Source organism: Chionomys nivalis, chromosome 13, assembly GCF_950005125.1.
Source record: "Chionomys nivalis chromosome 13, mChiNiv1.1, whole genome shotgun sequence".
NCBI classification, from domain to species: domain Eukaryota; kingdom Metazoa; phylum Chordata; class Mammalia; order Rodentia; family Cricetidae; genus Chionomys; species Chionomys nivalis.
This window is the reverse complement of record NC_080098.1, coordinates 48,588,877-48,607,359: the sequence shown is the minus strand read 5'-3', so window position 1 is coordinate 48,607,359 and position 18,483 is coordinate 48,588,877. Positions and strand designations below refer to the sequence as shown.

The window sequence follows — 18,483 nt, the reverse complement described above, 5'->3', positions numbered from 1 at the left end:
CTGAACTCTCAGAGCTAATTCTAGGAAGGAAGATTTAAACACAAAATGCTTTTCAGTTTTCCCCTTCTCTAATTGATGATATTTTCCATAATGTGTATTATTTAACAAAGGCTCCTTTTTAAACATAAAAAATGACACTCCAATGCTCCATTTCTTTGAATATATACTGCGGAATGACTTAAGAAATAGTAACGAGTACCATGTTAAAAAAAAACAAAACAAAACAAAACAAAAAAAAAAAAACAAATGAGTGTCACGTGTTTGAGACAAGCTGACTCTTCCTGAGCCTGGGAGAAACAGAAATTACATGGTGGTAGGGGAGAAACCCTGGAACATGGCAAAGTCACCTAAACAAAAACAGTAGCAAGAGAGTAAGGCACCAGACTTACGAAGGCAAATGGGCCTCTTGGAATTCTGTGAAAGAATGTATTTTGGGAAAAGTCTAGTAATTTTGAGACTGTCAGACTATTACTGGCACAAGGAAGCATCTAACATACAGAATAAACAGAAACAGCCTACTGAATCTGCAGCTGTTCAGTCAGCTGAACCACTGGTGTCCTGATAGTTCCCAACCTGCACAAAAGCTCCTCCCTTCCAGTGTTGCCATGGAGACTACGGATGGCCAACAAAACAAATAGAAGGGGAAATGGCACAGAACTTAAAAAAAAAAAAAAACTACCTCTAGTATTCAGTCTCTTGATTTCTAGCTCTCTCTCTTCCTTCCTTTCTTCCTTTATTTCAGAAAAAAATAATAAAGGGAGACAAAGAAAAAAGCTTTGTAGTCATTGTTAGAAAGAAGGACATTAAAAAATGCCCCATCTTATGTATCCCTGATGCTTTTCGGCTCAAGTATGTGACCACAGAGTACACCAGCTGGCTGTGAGGGAAGGCCAAGGAGAAGGAACAGACAGGATACAGGGTCTACTTGCAGAGACTAAGTGACAGGGACATTGCAACCTAGACTAAGGCTGAGAGACATGACCCCACCATTCTGGAACACATTTTCTGTGGGTGGGCAGGGTAGTCTCCAGTTTAGACTTTACTTTCCTGAGAAATAGACTGCTTAAGTCTGCTTTCTCTAGTCAGGGATTCATACCGACAGTTTCTCAGTCTGCAAGCAAAAGCCGGTCTACACCAGGCTCAAGCCGGCATTTAAGTACATGTAAACACATCACTGATCAGATCAGGTCTCACAGTTATAAGCCAGGGCACGGTCACCAAAATACCAGCACTTGTCAAGACCCGGATGAGAGTCACTCTTCTGGGACGAGCGCCTCTGTTGAGCTGTTGGAGCTGTTTTTCATCACAGACCCCTGCTGGTGGTGTCTTCAACTGTGAACCCACTTGGTAGCTCTTCTGAAAAAAGGGGGCGTCAATCAGCTGCCATGTCAGAGTATATACAACGAAGCAAAATCCTTGGTGTGGCTGGTTCACTCTTGAATGGACGAATGACGGAGCGATCGGTGGTAATCCGGAGCACTGATGTGTTCAGATAGATCGTAGCCCCTTAGGAAGTGTCCACTGTTTTGTTGAGCAAAATAAAACAGTTGTCTGGCTAACAGAGGTTCCACCTTTAATAAGACATTTTTAAAAAAGAGACATTAGTAGATGTGAAAAAACATTCTCTTAGCACCATACAGTTGAAGCGTCATGAAATGACCCTCAGACTCTAAGCAAAACCCCAAGTTGTAAAAGGTAACATAGCAAAAACATGTTCAGAACCATTTGAAAAACCAGTTTTGTTTGCCCTTACAACACCTAGAAGGCCTATCTTGGAAACAGTATTCTTGATTTTATAATTGAAGCTGAATATGGCATTTTTCAAACTAATTGTCTCTTGGAATTTATTTGACTGAATGACTGGTATCAGGTGATTAAATTAAAATTTAATTAATGGGGGGAGTAAAACTCAGGGTAAGTTAGGTTCATGAGTTTGACAGGGAGAGGGGGTCACCCTGAACAGACAGAAGACCATGCGATATGTACAACTCTGAACCACAGGGAGAGGGGTCACCCTGAATGACCGGATGGCCATGCAGTATGTACAGCTCTGAATCACAGGGAGAAGACAAACACTTGAACAGCATTATGGCAAACCGTGGTTCACTGGCTCTGGTGGATCTAGTTTGTTTGTGAGCATAGATCACATTCCCAACCAAAGCCAGCCTTCACTAAGTCAGGCTGAATGATCTGTATCAACCAATCACAAATGCATTAAAACTTCTCTTATTTGATATACAATGACCGATATGACTCCTCTGTAATCACCCTACATGAATTAAGTCTGTAATAAGACAATCAAGAGAGTCTGTGAGTGGGCGCCTGAGGATGTTTTCCACCTATGGACCTGAGGGCAGCATTTTGAGGCCCTTGCCTATAGGCCTGCCCTTGCCTTTCCTTGTGGAGCCCCACTGCACCCAAATTCCTTCAAATCAGATCAAGGCAGGAATTTCCTCACTACTTTTAAAATGCTGCTTATCAATGCTAGACTCACCCACTCGGTTACAAACTTATTGTATCAACCACCAAATAGAACTGAGGAAATGCTCAAGTCCAGGATTAATGTTGCTTCTTGGATTTTGTTTTGCAATCAGGAAGGGAGGCTGAGTGTTCAGCATCAGTGCCCCACCCCCATCCCCAGCTGGGTCTGGAATCCAAGGCTTTACCAGTGCTGGACAACTGTTTACCACTGAGTTGTATGCCCGACTTTTAATTTTTACTAAGAAATACTCTCAGAACTAAAATCCCCTTTGCATTTGGATATTGTGGGTATTTAGAGATGTAACATTGACTTGGTACTGGATGCTTTTCTAGACAGGCAATAGAGGAAAATCTTCCAATTAAAAACATCAGGTACTCAGAACTGCTTTTTAGTTATTAAACGAGTGTTACACATTGTCTAAATAAATCTGTTATCTTTTCTTCACAAAAGATATTTACAGGCCATGGTTGCACGCATCTTAAACTGGACTGGGTGTAAGGACACACTGGCCTACCTGGACTCTTGGGAAGACTTAGGCCTCCTCCACAGACCTCTTGTCGAATTATTAAATAACTTCCCAAAGTTCCACAGAAAAAAAAAGAGGTCCTAGGAATTATCTGGAGGGAACCTACGTTATATAAAACAGGCAGCTTCCCTGTGGGGAAAGTTCTTCCCCTCAAGGAAGCTCTACTAGAACAGACAGCCCTTTAAAAGCCCACAAGAAGCAGAGAGGTCAGAGGGCAGCTCTTGGTACCAACTGCTTAAAATCCCTCTAGAAGGGGACGTGAAGAATAGCGGACACACAGAGCCTTGGGTTGAAGACATCCACCCTGTTGCTTTGATGGTGACAGACTTTGGCTGGAAGCTTGTCACCCTGAGCTGTGCTGTTCACTGGAGCCTGTTTCCTCCTCTGCTATTTTAAGGGCTGCGTTTATTTTCCCAGGTGAGTTGACGTTTGCTCTTCGCTTGCCACTTCTCTAAAAGGGACCACTCCACAGTGTGTGACTCGACAGTGATGTAACTGGGAACTCACATGAGCCGTGATGAGCTTCCTCTGCCTCTGGGGGTCTGGAAACTCCTCGCCGAAGCACAGGGTCACCTGGAATCTCGGTGCTGGCCGGCCATGGTGAGCAAACACTTGCAGCTCTGGGAACCCACAAAGGAAAAAAAAAAACTGCTCAGACATCTGGTAAAGTGGGCAGAATGGAAAACAAGAGCCACGTGTGATTCTGCTTTGGGGGAGCCCAAGCTCTGTTTCCCTAAGTCTAGCCCTTGGAATAGACCCAGACACAGAGCCTCATGTTTGAATTCACCTGTGACCTCATAAGCTCATTTTACTTGAGGAACATGACCGAAGCGTGAGAACTTTGTTCTGCAGCACTGGACTCATGGAAATGCACAAGGTGAGAGAAGGAAGTGAGGGAGGACAGAAAAGACAAAGAAAAGTAGTAGCCTTGTTGAAGCAAACAAAGAGCACGGGCAAAGGAGACATTTCAACTTCAAAAGGCAAAACCTTCTGGGTGGCCTGAGGTTATTTTTAAACACCGCTGCCCTACCCGTGGTGGCCACGTGGTGTTTGGGCACCGAGGGCATCTGTCTCCCACACCAGCTGTTGGCAGTAGTGTCCCACAGGGTACTATGTCTAAAGCTCCAAACCATGACCTGAGTAGACTTCAGTCTCACTTTAGGGACAGAATGATGACGTAAGAACAGCAGGTGGGTGGGGGTGTGGGGTGGGGGTTGAAAAACCCCTCTGGCAAGGATGTGCCTGCTGAGGGTATTCCTACTTGAGAGACGTGAAACAGACAAGAACATTGTTGAAAAAAAAAAAAACCTCTCCCTGGCCGGGGGCGCTGCCACTGGCCAAGTATTTGCCTTCTGTGTGCAAGGCCCCGGGTTCCACCCTTAGCATTGCTAAGAACAAAAAGAAAGCCACATTCAATCACTGACATCAACCCTTACTCTTCCTCCTGGCACTGTGTTCCCAGGTCTTGTCTACATAAAACTGACAGAAAAGAGCCGCCCTCCTGCAGAGCAGCCCTGAAGACTCTGCCCTTATCTGATATGAATGCTCAACCCTGTAGCATATAGGGACTGTCCCTAGTAGGGTGCAAATCCTGAATGGGTAGATATCAAAGATTTCCACTGCTCTCTGCAACTGAAGAGCTTCTAGAAGCTCACATAACCGACTTCCTGCTTCTCTCTCTCTTTCTTCTTCTTCCAGAATTCAAATCAAACCCAAGTGGTTCAGTCACAGTGTGTAAAGTGCATATCCCTGAGCCTGGGAGGACACCCACACCACAAGCTAGTCAGAGGAGCAAGTGAGGACAAATCTCTGAGAAAGCCCACCTCAGCCGGCTAACTCGAGAACACTGGGCGGGAATCCCTAGGTGCAGAGGCTGTTCTGCCGCTTGGGGACTGTGGAGGCTGTGGATGCCAAAAGAACAAGTCCCACTACAGAAGGGGGAAACAGATATGAACAGTTCTTGCTTATGGAAAACTCTAAGTCCGAGAAAGTAAATTTCCAGCCAGCAGTGTTCTTTCTACTGTGGCACCAGCCTCCTGCCTGGATCCCCAGCAGGAAAAAAACTAAAATCAAGAGTACTTCCCAATCCCGCTCTGGCAACCGTCATTTGTTCTGGGATTCCTTAGTCAAGCAGGGAATTGGTGGTAATCTTCCGGTGGGGTGGGAAGTGGGGGCGCATGAGGACTTCCAGACCCCAGTGCAGATGACCATTCCAAGAAGTTGCTCTATTTTGCCTTAGACTACAAACGCTACAATTCACCGCAAGGGAAGCAAAACAGTCTTGCCAAGTTCCGAGGGTCTTTCCTATGTAGCTGCTTTGGAGCCTGAGATGGTTCCCTTTTAGTGCCCCAACTCTTAGAAAACGGTATTTATCAAGGAACATGCTTTGCTTTGGGAAATAAAAGAGTCTTTGGATGAACCGAAGCAAATGCTGGCCACTGAAGCTCAAAAGACCTAGGAAATGCCACTAGCACCAAGAACGCTGGGACTTGTAAGTGAATGGGAGGGAGAAGCACATGGAAGTTTCAGTTGTCTTCCCTGTGTACACATCCAGGGTAGGGTGAATCAGTGTTGGGGAGATAGTTGGACTCCCACATGATAACAGCACCAGTTAGAGCATCTCAGATAAAGAGTTATCCTGTGTGCCCACCAATTAACACACAGATAGAGAATGCCATGCAATATAGATAACAACAGAATATTACTAAGCTCTTATAAAGGAGGGTCTGCAAGCTGTAACGACACAGAGGAGCCTGGAGAACATCACGCTAAGTGAAATTAGCTATGCATCCGAAGACAAATACTGCGCGACACCCCCATGTGAACTCTCATATAGCTAAACTCATAAAAGTAGCACTGAATGGTGGTCACCCAAAGTGGGGAGTGGTTAGGAAGCTATGGGTCAAAGAATATAGGCTCTCATTAAGACAAGAATTTGTTGAACGCAAGCTCAACAATGGTATATCTTCATGACTACAATAATGGACCACATGCTTGACAATAGCCGAGAGTAGATTTCAAGTAGTGTTCTTGCCAAAAAAAAAAAAAAGATAGGCATACAAGATGATACACATGCTAACTAGTGTGATTTACACAGTGTACATGCATTCTAAGCTACCCTGCTATGCACAGATGAAAGGAGCAAAACCACTTCAGGTTCAAGAAATGGAAAGCACAAGAAAAGTTGGAGGTGTGGGTTGTATGGGAAGGGCTTCAGGAAAAAGCAAGCTCAAGATATGATGGGGAGACTGGCAGCAGCCAGCAGAGCAGCCTACCCCCCAAAGACATCCTGTGCCAGAGAGCTAGGGAAACCCTCTGGATGGCACCCCACAGTGGCATAGAGAATGACTTCATAGAAGCCATCTTGGGGCTAACTTAACTAAAGAAAAGCAAAATGTAAACAATAAGAAATACAGGTTCTGGCCAGGCGGTGGTGGCGCATGCCTTTAATCCCAGCACTCAGGAGGCAGAGGCAGGCAGATCTCTGTGAGTTCGAGACCAGCCTGGTCTACAAGAGCTAGTTCCAGGACAGGAACCAAAAAGCTACGGAGAAACCCTGTCTCGAAAATCAAAAAAAAGAAAAAAAAAAAGAAATACAGGTTCTGGAAAATATGACTAGAAGCCTTTATGTGCCAGAGATAAGGCCAAGCTTTCTCAGCGTGTCCCCCCTGCTGAAGCTGGTCCTTACACTCTCCACCTTGGTCCCACCTGCAGTGTGGCACTTTGGTAAGGATGACACATCTCCTGACCAAGAATGTCAACAATATGCTTCTAACCATCTTCATTTTTCTAGGAACCCCTAAGAAGCTGTAGTGTCAACAGATAAACTTGCGGAGATCATAGAGCCGGTACAGTGGAACCTTGCTGGTGGACAGGCACTAGCTGCCGAAAACCCACATTTTACTTCGTTAGCCACTTGTGATGGTGCACATATATAATCCCAAGGCATCTCCAGTTCTAGGCCAACCTGAGCAACATAGCTCTTGCCTCAAAAGAAAGACTGATAATAATAATGATAATTTAAGATATCAATTTGCACCATAGTCTATCCTGGCCAGGTCATAGGGACCCTCTTCCTGGCCCTCTGTTAATAAGAGGAGCACACAACAGACAAATGTAAGACATGAGTCAAAGAGACACCATATTCCTGGGTGAGCTCACTAATCTCAAGGGGAAGACCCCTGCTTGGGCAGACTCCACCATTTGGGACCTTCCAATTGCCAGCACCCATCACCACCTCCATCAAGCAGGTTGTGAGGTATATTACCTGATAGGAACTGCTGTGTGTCAAAGAGCTTGCAAGTCTGGTCTCTTTCTAGTTTGTTGGGCCGATCGCTGCACAATGCCAGGGGCCCATCCCAGTAGATCCTGCTCTGGCAGAGTCTTTTGGCATAGAGCCCATCTGGGGCCATCCAGAGGACCAGTCCCCTCTCCAGGTGGCTCAACAACTTTTCGATGTTCTTCCTCTGCCCATTGTCCTCTGGGTAGGGGAATAGGACCTGGTCCAGGTTGCTGACATCATAGGTATGTCCGTGGGAGATCCGACAGCCTTCGGGGCTGGATGTGGTCAGCTCCTTCACTAGGATATCCCGGTAATAGAGGCAGATATGCAGCCGGCAATCTGTGAAGAGAACTCTGGAGTCAGTGTTGATGGACCTGGGGCAGATACCACAATGCTCAGAGGCCCAAAGACTCAACGACAACACTGATATGTGTTACATATCAGTACAGTAGGTGGAACACTAGTGTGTAAAGATGCTCCATGAACAAGCAGGAGGTTGCAGGGCCAAGGGAGTCTGGGAGATGTGAGCTGCCCTTGTCCCCTGCAGATTCCTGGACCACAAAGAAACTGGAAGGAAACTTGTTTCTCTAACATGACTATTTTCAAAGGTTGATGTGGTTATTTACTCCTCTTGGGGGAGGGGTGCATTGCTTGGATTTCCAGCCCATTTTTACTAGACAGCACCTCTATGTGGGTTGGTTGGTTGATGATGTTAGCAGTGATGGCATTTTGTCTAAAATAGGAAGTAACACCACTGAATAGGAAGTCATTTCACAGCCAAATCCATTTTAATTTTGAAGTTGAACCCCAAGATTAATTTCACTAGTAAAAACTACAGAAATATCTCAGAAGACAAGCCAAACGTGTCGACAGCTCTGAAACTTCCCTAACGTATCACCATGATGTCATCTAAGTAAAAACAAAACAACAACAACAACCAACCAACAAACTCTCATGTACATATGTTGGAAGTAAGAAATGAAATTACGATTTCTGGGCCATGAAAAAAAATGATACCTTTATTTTCTTATTTTCTTTGGGTGGGAAAAAGGAATTGATGAGAAAATGCTCTAAGAGCCAAAAATTAATGTTAAACCTTATAAAATCCCTCTAAACTTTGTGTTCAACTTTGAAAAGAACCCAACAACTATATTTTCTACAGCTTTAAGACATTATTGACAAATGATTTTATTGTTTCATAAACCGCTTTAGAACACCACCCACAGTCTTAAAGGGCAGGTTGGGTGTGTAAAGGGCTCCCCAGACAGAGACAGATACCTGTGGTGGGGGTTGGAGCCCAAACAACGCCTGGAAAGAATGGCTTTCTGAAAAGTGCACTCTGGGTTGATAATTAATTATGCAAAACAGAAAAAGAAACCCACAAAACCCTCGTATTCTTCAATGGCAGATTCTGACGCAGCCCACATCATGGTGTCTCCTATTTCTGCTGCTATAAAGAGCAAGTCAGGCAATGCACCCAAAGAGAGGGGGCGTTGGCCATCTGAGGTGACTGGCAGGGCAGGTTTCATTTCATTTAATGTCACCAGAGTCACCAGATTGCAGAGCTAAAAACAGATATTTATTTCCCACTCTTGGGGTACCCGGGGCACCTGTACAAGTCTTAGGTGTTCCCGAAGAGGGTCTGGGGCTTTCTAGACTCAGTGGCAAGCCCTAATGCTCAGAACTGTCTCTCTGCTGCTCTTAAGTGGCTCACAAAGTCTCCCCAAGCATCAGAATTGGAAGGAACTAGGTGTCAAGACTTATTCCTCCCTTGTGAGCAAGGGAAGTGCCTAAAACTGTTACAATTTAGTTGATATTTTCAATCACAGACTTTTAAGGCAGCCATAGGCGTGGTGAGAATTCTAATGTGCAAACTATTTTTAATATTCACCCATTCGATTTTTTTTTTTTTTGAGACAGGGTTTCTCTGTGGTTTTGGAGCCTGTCCTGGAACTAGCTCTTGTAGACCAGGCTGGTCTCGAACTCACAGAGATCCGCCTGCCTCTGCCTCCCGAGTGCTGGGATTAAAGGCATGCGCCACCACCGCCCGGCTATTCACCCATTTGAAAACATACAAAAAATCATCTAAAGATTAAATGGACATAGGCTGCATATTTCATTTGTGTTGGGGCTCCCTTAAAACATGTCAGTATCTCTAAGCTCAGGCTTAATTAGTAGCAGAACTTTAAAATCAGATCAAATCCATTCATGATCAGAAATTCTGTCGAAGCTGCAAGGGAGACAGAGCAATATAGTCCTTTGGGGGGGGGCATAAGAACTTCTCAGAGACCAGGGTCCAGAACCAGCATTCCCTGGAAGCAGTTCAGGACCACCTGTTTGTGGCTAACACTGAAAGGACAAACAGCATTTGGAAATGAAAAGCTTTATGCCAATGAAGACTCTCTGCTCCCTGATGTTGGCTGGAGGAGGAGCCTGGCTACACATTCCTGGAAAGTTGGGCAGGTAATGGAGAGGTTAAGGACGTCATCCAAATAGTATTTGGCTAGTTGTTACTCCTGCAGAGATTTCTAATAGTGTTCTTTAGTCTCTGTGATATTTGCAGATCCTGGGTCAATGTCTACTCCAGGCCTCAGGTCCGGCAAGGTAAGAATCTAAATCCTCACCCAACCTACCCGGAGGAGAGATGCCACCTCCCTGAAAGCCTTAAAGGAAGCGCTACACTCACCTGAGAGCGCCAAGGCTTCAGCAGACCTTATGCTTGGCTCTATGGGGATTCCAGGAGCCTGGGACTCAGGTGGGGCACAAGCATAAAAGGTTCCTGTCACCTGGCAACCTGTGTTTGCAAATAAAAATCAGTTGATGTCTAAGCAGAAAGTCCAAGTGCAGGGGGGCTCTAGAGTTGGGAGGAGCCATGTCCTGTCACCTTCCAACCCAAGCTTGAGAGGCTCCCAACACCCACTGCCAGCAGAGCACGTGATTATGAGGCAAAGGGCAAAGTCCAAGTTGAGTGGGGAAAATACAGAGTGGCGCGGAGGAAGGAATTAGAGCCCAGCCTTGGTGGAAATGTGGAGCTCTCTCCATATCCCATAGCAGGACCCTGGGGCCCGGAAGGAGAGGGATTCGCACCAGCCACACATCACATTTCCAGCGGGGCCAGAGTTCAGATTTAGATAAAAGCTGGTTAAACACATAACAAATTGTTCAGTCATCATTTATGCTGCTCGCTGTTTGTAAGTTTTGGGGAAAACTGAACCATGTTCCCTGGCAGCCCAGAAGTTATGGCACACCAAACCAAGAATAGTCTAAGCAAGGATGGAATGCAGGTACTAGGGGGCGGGGGCAGTGAAACTGTGACAAGGAAATGATTCCCAGATAATCTCAAAGGACTACATGTGTGGTGACCTGTGTCAAGACTTCTATTTAAATAATAAACTTAGAAGTCCTAAAAGCTTGGTTGAAGCCCAACCTGGTGGTACAGACATGTGATCCCAGCTGCTCAGGAGTTCAAGGCAAGAGGTTCAAAGAGTGATCTAGGCTGGGTAATTTAGCAAGACTCTCCCTTAACACACACAGTTTAAAAGGGGCGCAGGGTACAGGGTACAGCTCAGTGCTCTCGCCTAAATAAATACCAAATGATCAAAGCTTTGCCTAACAGAGTTTGTGGAATTTTCTGTGTCCGGTTAATTGGTGGGTTTGTTATTGTTGTTGTTTGTTGGTTTGTTTGTTTTTCTGTGGGAGTTCATCTAGCATCTGGGGACCCTGCGGGTCTTCTGGAGCTTGACACTCGTTTGTAGAGAAGCTTTGTGGATTACTTGTGCTCTGTTCCACCCTTAGTGCCAAGAACGGCTACTAATGACTCACCACTCAAGGGACATGAACTAACAATGATCCCCTGAAGTCCCTGGAAAGGTGGGCTGGGCACAGTTTGTAGTGTGGTCCCTTACAGGAGAGTTGAAAGAAATAGACTAGGGAGATAGTATGGCCCTCTATCAGTAATAAGGGACAATTCAGAGGGAAGGCTGACAAAAATCTGCCCCTCTGTCCTAATATGACAAAGAAAGCATGATGTTATGGAGAGTTAAGAACATGTTAACCAAACAATTGAAACAAAAAAAAATAGACAAATTTTATAATTGACACTGGGCACTTGTAGATATCCATGCTTTTCTCTATTTATTAAAAAGGGGGTATTTTTCAGCTGCTTGAAATGATTTCTGGGATCTTTTAATTAAGTTCCCACACAGAGTGAAACTTCTCATGGCTCTCAGGACTTCAGCATCTTACAGGACAAGGCAAGAGCCCGCCCCACAGCCCCCACCCTCTCCAGTCTTCATGTGATGTCTCTCAGCATCTCTGTGGAAGGGGACAGCCCTATGGTGCTAGGCAGGAGGGCCACCCAGGGGTGCCCACACCCTAAGCCCAGGTTGTTCTTCTGTCTCCTTCCCTGGCACATTCCTTACCATTTTCACAAGATGGACCTTGCCAGTGGTGGCCGCGGGGGCCGAACGTCACAGGGCACTGATACGGGATTTCTGGGTGTGGCTGATCAGGAGCATAATCCCTCCAGGTTCTGTCATGAGGTGGTATCATGTAATTATGAACCTGCTGACAGAGCACAGGCATTGCTAAGAGGAAAACACCTTTTTTCTGGCCAGCAGCTAACTCATCTTGTCCAAAAAGTAGTTTGCACTGTCTATCACAGTAGGTAAGAAACAGCCATAGAGGGTCTAGGGGCACAATGGGGACATTGTGTTAATCTGTGATTTTTGTAAAGTTTCATCATATGGCTGAGCATGGCACCAAAAATGCTGCAGCGCAGTCTGCCCCTTTGTAAGCCGCCAAAGAGAATAAAACAGTACTGTAATTGACGTTGGGGAAGCCTAGAGAAGTCAGCTGCCCTGTGGTTTCACATGACAAGGTCCTACTTCCAAATTCCTTGACTTCCACAAAAGGTCTCATTCCCAGAAGACTGGCCATCAGTAGAGAAGCACATCTCAATAGGTGGGACACATCAGACTCCCCAACTTCACCACCAGGGAGAGTGACACCATGTTGAAACCGAAACATCCTCTCTGGCCAGGGGTTTGTTCGCGTTTGTCCTAGCCACAGCAAACAGCAAGCCCGCTGTTTTCATTTGTGTTTTCCCCTCTCGGTGGAGCCAGCCAGAAGACTCAGCCTAGCCTCCCATAAGCCCAATAGTCCCCCACATACCTGGGCTGGCAGTGAGCCATAAGGCGCTGTCATGGGGTAGGGGTGGCCCATGGCCATCTGTGTGTCTTCCAGAGTGAGCTGTTTCGCTCCTGCGTGTTTGGGGAAGAAGAAGAAACAGCACTGAAAGAGGGAACTGGGTTAACTGAATAGCAAATCTTAGAAAAATACCTGAGCATTTAATTCTTAGAATGCATAGCCATGTTAACCAATCAGGTGTTTTTTTTATTTTTTTTTTTATTTTCAAGCAATTCCCTCCAGCTATTATTTGTCTGTGCTGTTAGACTGTTTAAGCAAGTTTTGACTTGTGTGTGACAGCCAGAAAAAGAAACACCACGCAGGGCTCTGTGATCCACCGAGTGAGTGGTTTCTGGCAGTGAGATGGTGTCTAGCTGAGGCATCCTGCCTGATTGGAACAAACACATATTCCCGGGCTCCGATCTAGACACACCAGTTGGAATCTTTGAAAGAGGAAAGTGTAGATCTGAATCTTCATAAGTACCCCAGCAGGCCGTAGAAACTTTGGCATTCTTATTACAATAAGTGTGAATACTTATGGGGTGTGCAATGTGCTTTCCCCTCTAAAAATGCTTAATTATTAGAGGATATTAGGTAATTAAAACTTTAGTGGATCTTGCAGTTTTTGTTTGGAGATTTGGTTCACATCCTAATTGAATGGAGTAACCGGAACACTTTAACGCCTGCATGGGCATACCCACGCCCCCACCGGGCTTAAAGTCCGAGTCCTAATCTTAAACTAATACCACAGGGTTTTCACTCATAACCTAGAGAGCATGGGCAGAGGCTGCTGGGCTCGGCCATGGGGCAGGAGGTAGCAATCTACAAAACAGAAGTAGAAAGTGGCCTGAGTGGGAATTGGGATCTATGTGTCAGGCTGCCTCTACCCTAAGATCTATATCGGGGGAATCCCCTACCTTTTTTGGCTCCTTCAGGAACAATCCTGTACACCTTGTACGGGTCGGAAATATCGAGCTGGCTCCTCTCTACCAATTCCTCAAAGTCATTGCTTTTGTTCAGAGCACATCGTAATCTTGTCTTCCAAGTTGGAGGATCTGGCTTGTCGATACCTTCTCGGAACTTTCCTTTAAATAGCGCCCAGGCCTAAGAGTGAAGAGAAGCAAAAGTCAGAGCTCAGGTCTTCACAAGGAATTTACAAATTGTATTTCTGAAATGAAGATTGTCGTTTCAGCTTGGCTGCTGCCCAAAACGTAGAACATGATACCGGATTCCGTTAAGGTAAGAACTCACCTACGACCCTGTGGTGAGATAGGGAGACCCTCCCCCTCCCCCCCGCCCCCCCCCCCCCCCCCCCCCCCGGACTCCAGGTACCCAGTGCCTGCATCAAGTGTGGATAAGACTAAGGCCTGCAGAGCTGCGGAGGGGCAGGCCCCAGAGAGGGCATCTACGAAGTCACACTGAGGTACTTTGAACAAATTCCCGCAGGAAGTCCCCTTCCCCTACCCTGCTGCCAGGTGGAGGCTGGGGGCTTCACAGTTCAGTGAGCCAACTCTCTGGGGACCTTACTCACGTGCGTGTGTGTGGGGGCGTCCCAGAGGAACACTTGGAATAGACAAAGTCACCCAAAGAACAGAAACAGAGATGGAAGCTTCCAGAACTAGAACCAGACTACAGAGGAGCCCAACCAAAGAAACAAAACCCAGAGAAACTCAGAAAAGTAGAAAAATAGAGACAGGGTACCCGAAAGAGGTCCTAGTCATAGGCGGTGACAGTGGCAGGAAACAGCCTAAGGGACTATGTAACAGAAGCCCCAGCCTCAGGGCACCTCTGCGCCCCAGGGATGTTCAAGTAAGAACGGGGACCTGGTTTTCCGATGGTGTAATCACCAGAGAGATTAGAGCCTCTTTCCCTTCTCCCGGGGCTTCTGCCAAGCAGGACCCCCAAGCTTGACGCTCAGGCCTCTGCCTCGCGGGGCCCACCCGACCTCCCGGTCCCTTGCTCTGGAGGTACAGAGAGTCCAGAGAGCTTTCTGACTCTCCTCTCTTCCCCCACTCTCTCCCACCCTAGGATCCCCGATTGCCTGTAACCTTGAAGAGGGCGGCGTCCTCTTCGCGGTTGTAGTCCTGCTTGCCCGCGTGCTTCCACGGGATGCGGAAGACGCTCTTCTCTTCGTTCTCCCACACCAGCCCGGGGTACTTGCCGCTGTCGATCTGGTCGATCAGCCACTGGCGGAGTTTCCCGTTGCCGCAGCTCACCGCGCTCATGCCGAACTCTGCGCCCCGGCTGCCCGCCTCCAGGTTCATGCCGCGTGCCAATCTCCTCCCGAGCTCGCGCACTGTGGGGAGACAAACTTCCCTGCAGACACTGTCGCATCTCTTTCAGGGCGTCCTGACCCAAACTCTTGCAGTGACCACGAGGCCCCGGAGTTCCTAAGGCTGCGAGGTGCTCGCGTGCAGTGCCAATTTCGCCAGAGTCCCCCAAGAGAAAGTATCTTGGCGAAGGTGTGGAGAGCATCCCTTGGCGCGCACCATCTCGCCCCATCTTGCACTCACTGTTCACTATTTTAACGCGCTCCCCATCGCAAGCTCCTAGAGACACAACTCTCTGAACACTCCAAGTCTTGTGCCATCCTGGCCGCCCCGTTTGCTTACTCGCTCCTCTTTGCCGGCTCCTTTCACCCCACTTTTCCCTCACTCTGTTTCTACTCTGGTCCCCCTCCTGGGGTTAGGCTGCTCCAGGCGCGAAGGACCTGGCACGTGGACTAGCCCTTGTCCAGGTCCTGTGCCCATGGTAGATGTGGAGCACCTAGCTCTCCTCTCCCTCGATTTTTTTCTTCTTTTCTTTGACACCCTCACTTTGTCCCCGGGATAAAGCCAGGCCTACCTACCCAGCCAGAGACAGTTACGTGGGCCCTGGAAGCAACAAGTGGAAGTCTGGGTTTGGGGTGAGCAGCGCAGCCAAAAAGCGGGAGATTCCAGCCTGCAGAGGGTCGGTGCGACCCCAGGCGGGGGTTAAGGCGAGTCTGGCAATACTTGGTGCTGCGGACAGCAGCACCAGCTCCCCTGCGCGGGAAGCGAAGTAGGGCGTGGGGGAAGGGGTTCTGAGCGCCCCAAGTTTAGAGCTCCTAGTTCTCCTTGGCCATCTAGCCTAGGAATCGCGCTGGAGTCCTCAATGAGTTTGGGTCCTTATGAATCAGGATTGGGAAAGGAGTTTCCGACGGAAACAGACAGGGTCAGTGGCTGTCCCACTGCGGACAAGCTGCCGCCAGTGTGTGCTCCTTTGATGGTAAGACAGTCCCGTTAGCTCGTCCCGCCCAGCCCGTGGGGATGTTCTGGGCGTCCAAGTAGCCTCACACAGAACCCACAGTGCACATATCCCGGGTCAACGCAGACTGAGGGGAGCCGGTGGGACCCCTATCTCGCCACGTTCCCTCAGGGATTGGGCTCAGGGATGAAAGCTGAGCTTTTCGTTCCCGCCCTGTCCTGTCACCAGCATCATACTCCTCCTTCTGCCCGACTCCAGGCCTTACCTCACCCGCACTCTGAGCTGAGGGCAGCAAAGGGTCCCAAGTTCAAGTGGTGAAACTCGGAAAGCGAGGTGAGAAAGAGGAACTTTATAGAGCCGGGGCGGAGCTCTGCGCTGGGCGGGGCGGGGCGGCTCCGCCTGCGAAGGCGTGACTCGCCTAGACCGGGCCAGCCCTCCATCCCTGCCGCGTGCCAGGCCAAACGGCTGGGACAGGAGCTTCGGATTGTAGCCCGCAGGGTCAGGGGCTGTCCCCCTGCGGACAAGCTCTGACTTTCTCCAGTCCCTCCAGGGGAGGGGGCTTGGGACTCTGACACACTCGGAAATTCTCAGTTCAATGGGACAGTCACTCTGGCCCGTTGCAGTGGAGGACAAAGCTCAGGAAGGAAATCTCCGCTAGATACTAGAACCTACACGGAGACTAGCTGTTAACTAGTAACCGCTCATCTCTATCGGCACGACCAGGGCGGGAAGCGGTGGAGGGGCTGGAGTCTAGGGAACTTGGTTCTCACAGCACGTGACAGAAGAGATAGATTGAGAGGCAGGGAGCATCCTTGGCACAGACAACGGAAAGCCCTGTCTCTCCACAGTGTTTAGAGAACATCAGGCTCACTAAAAAGAAAATAGAGAGAGGAGTCCATAAGTCGTGGTCCAAATACGGTGTCTGAAACGCTTACACACTTTGGGTGTATGAAACCGATGAATTGAGATGACTCAGACAACACAGCCCCCAAAGTTTCATTATGGCAACATAAAAGAGATGGGGATCCCTAAGTATTCAGGTAGTTAGTACTTCCGGATGTCAATTCACGTTAAAATGATAATTTTAACCTCAGTCTCCGGAGAGGCAGTTACCAGTTACCGGTGGGGTAAGAGTGCCCCAAACAGGAGAACTAAGCGGATTAAGAAGTTTACTTCATTGACAATGTGGTCATTTAATTCCCCGAGTTTTCACCACTGGCTTTCTCCAGCCAGCCTTGGACGTCTGCAATATGTTGTTTACTTGATATTTTCAGGTAAGCAGCCAAATCACCAGTTTCTATATGATTTTAGATCACAGCCACCGCAGGTCAGTTTGGAACGTTTGTAAAGCTTTTCATTTCACTTATTTCTCGGTTTTTCTTTTAATCTTCTACCCTGGGTCCTGGACTTTAGAAGAAACAGCTGAGTTTAGCCCCAGCACAACAGACTCAGCGATGCCCACGGTGATGCTTTTTTCCTAACAGCAACAGGCTTTCTCAGAAATTAACAGGATGCCATGTCTTTATTTCACCCCAGTCAGTTTTCCACTGTCAGAGCCGGGGTAGTAAACAACAGAGTTTCGTTCAAAGAAAACTCTGGTCACACCCATTTTCCCCTCTTCTTCCTTCACAACTTTGTTCATTCAGAAATATTCTTTGAACACCTTCTACCTGTTGGGAACTGCCCTGGTCGCTGGAGACACATCTCTAGGTGAAGGAGAGATCATTGCTTCAGATAGCATGGTGTTGCCACTGGGGAATTATTTTCCTTCACAGTGTGCACAAATAGGAGACTGCTCCACGCAAAAACAGCAAACCAGAATTTTTTTTTTTTTTGTCCTTCCATCCACGTGTGCTCTGTCTTGGCTTAGACGGTTTTAACATTTTCCTCGCCCATCCACATCCTCTGTTTTCAGAATTTTGAACAATAGTCATTACCAGAAACCTTCTGAGACTTCGCATGGCTATCTCATTTAAAGATGTGATTACTAATCGTCAACGCCATCTTCTGGCTTACTTGTTTGTCATCGGCTAGATCCCCTAACTGTGATAATTTAACGGTGAGGTGGATGCAAACAATAAACTATCTGAACCATTAACATTTCCTGGTTCATTAGCATCTTTTAATTGCACACAGTAGTAGGTTTCTTCCCGGCATTTTTATCCACAGATAGAGAATACTCAGGTCACCTTCCCCTCCTCTAGTGCCATTTCTTACCACTCACCCCTCGAGCTTTCCGCCGTGTCCCACATCCTTAGGCGTCCCCTTTTACTTTCATGCCCTTGCCTCAACACGTGAAAGCATGTGAGACACATGTTTGAGAGACTGGCTTATTTCACACAACACATTGAGGTCCGGTCCCAACCATTCTTGCAGACAGTATGATTTTGTTTCTCTTTTTGGTTGAATGAAATTTCCTTATGAATCACTGAAGGTTCTTGATGTTCACATTGTCGCTGGTGGAGAGAAAGGAGTGGCCAAGGTGCTCACTGAGAACTTCTTAATCATAGTCACAGTTGACAGGAAAGGGGCAGTTTTGAGAGTCACAGATCCCCCCCCCCCCATCCTCCTTCCCACTGAGACTTGAGAAAACCACACATTCCACAGTGAAGTAGTGGACAGTTGTTCTAAAATGTCATGGGAAATTAGTTCATTGAGCACCCATCCCAAAGGCAGAACTCTCTGGTCTGGATGGAGATTATTTGGATTATTTGGCTAAAGAATGCTGAGCAAGGAACCAGATCTGAACCAGGTAACCTTTTCATTAACACTTAACCATAA

The 18,483-nt window shown here is 47.4% G+C and overlaps 1 protein-coding gene across 1 annotated transcript; it reads right to left on the bottom strand.

Moving 5' to 3' along the window:
• Positions 1-258: 258 nt before the first annotated feature.
• On the bottom strand, positions 259-14,753 carry Irf4 (interferon regulatory factor 4). The gene is made up of 8 exons (XM_057787836.1): positions 14,526-14,753; positions 13,395-13,581; positions 12,463-12,551; positions 11,712-11,856; positions 9,977-10,084; positions 7,276-7,629; positions 3,516-3,628; positions 259-1,571 (listed from the first exon to the last, which is right to left on the bottom strand). The coding sequence occupies exons 1-8, from the start codon at positions 14,739-14,741 to the stop codon at positions 1,431-1,433; spliced, it is 1,353 nt and encodes a 450-aa protein (XP_057643819.1). The 5' UTR covers positions 14,742-14,753; the 3' UTR covers positions 259-1,430.
• Positions 14,754-18,483: the final 3,730 nt, after the last annotated feature.

What these genes read in the sequence shown, in the direction of transcription:
- Irf4 (XM_057787836.1), bottom strand. Translation starts at nt 14,741, where the DNA reads ATGAACCTGGAGGCGGGCAGCCGGGGCGCAGAGTTCGGCATGAGCGCG. An exon ending in ATGGCTCACTGCCAGCCCAG is followed by an intron (nt 11,857 to 12,462) that starts GTATGTGGGGGA and finishes GTGCTCTGTCAG; the next exon opens with CAGGTTCATAATTACATGAT. An exon ending in AGGTCCATCTTGTGAAAATG is followed by an intron (nt 10,085 to 11,711) that starts GTAAGGAATGTG and finishes TTGCAAACACAG; the next exon opens with GTTGCCAGGTGACAGGAACC.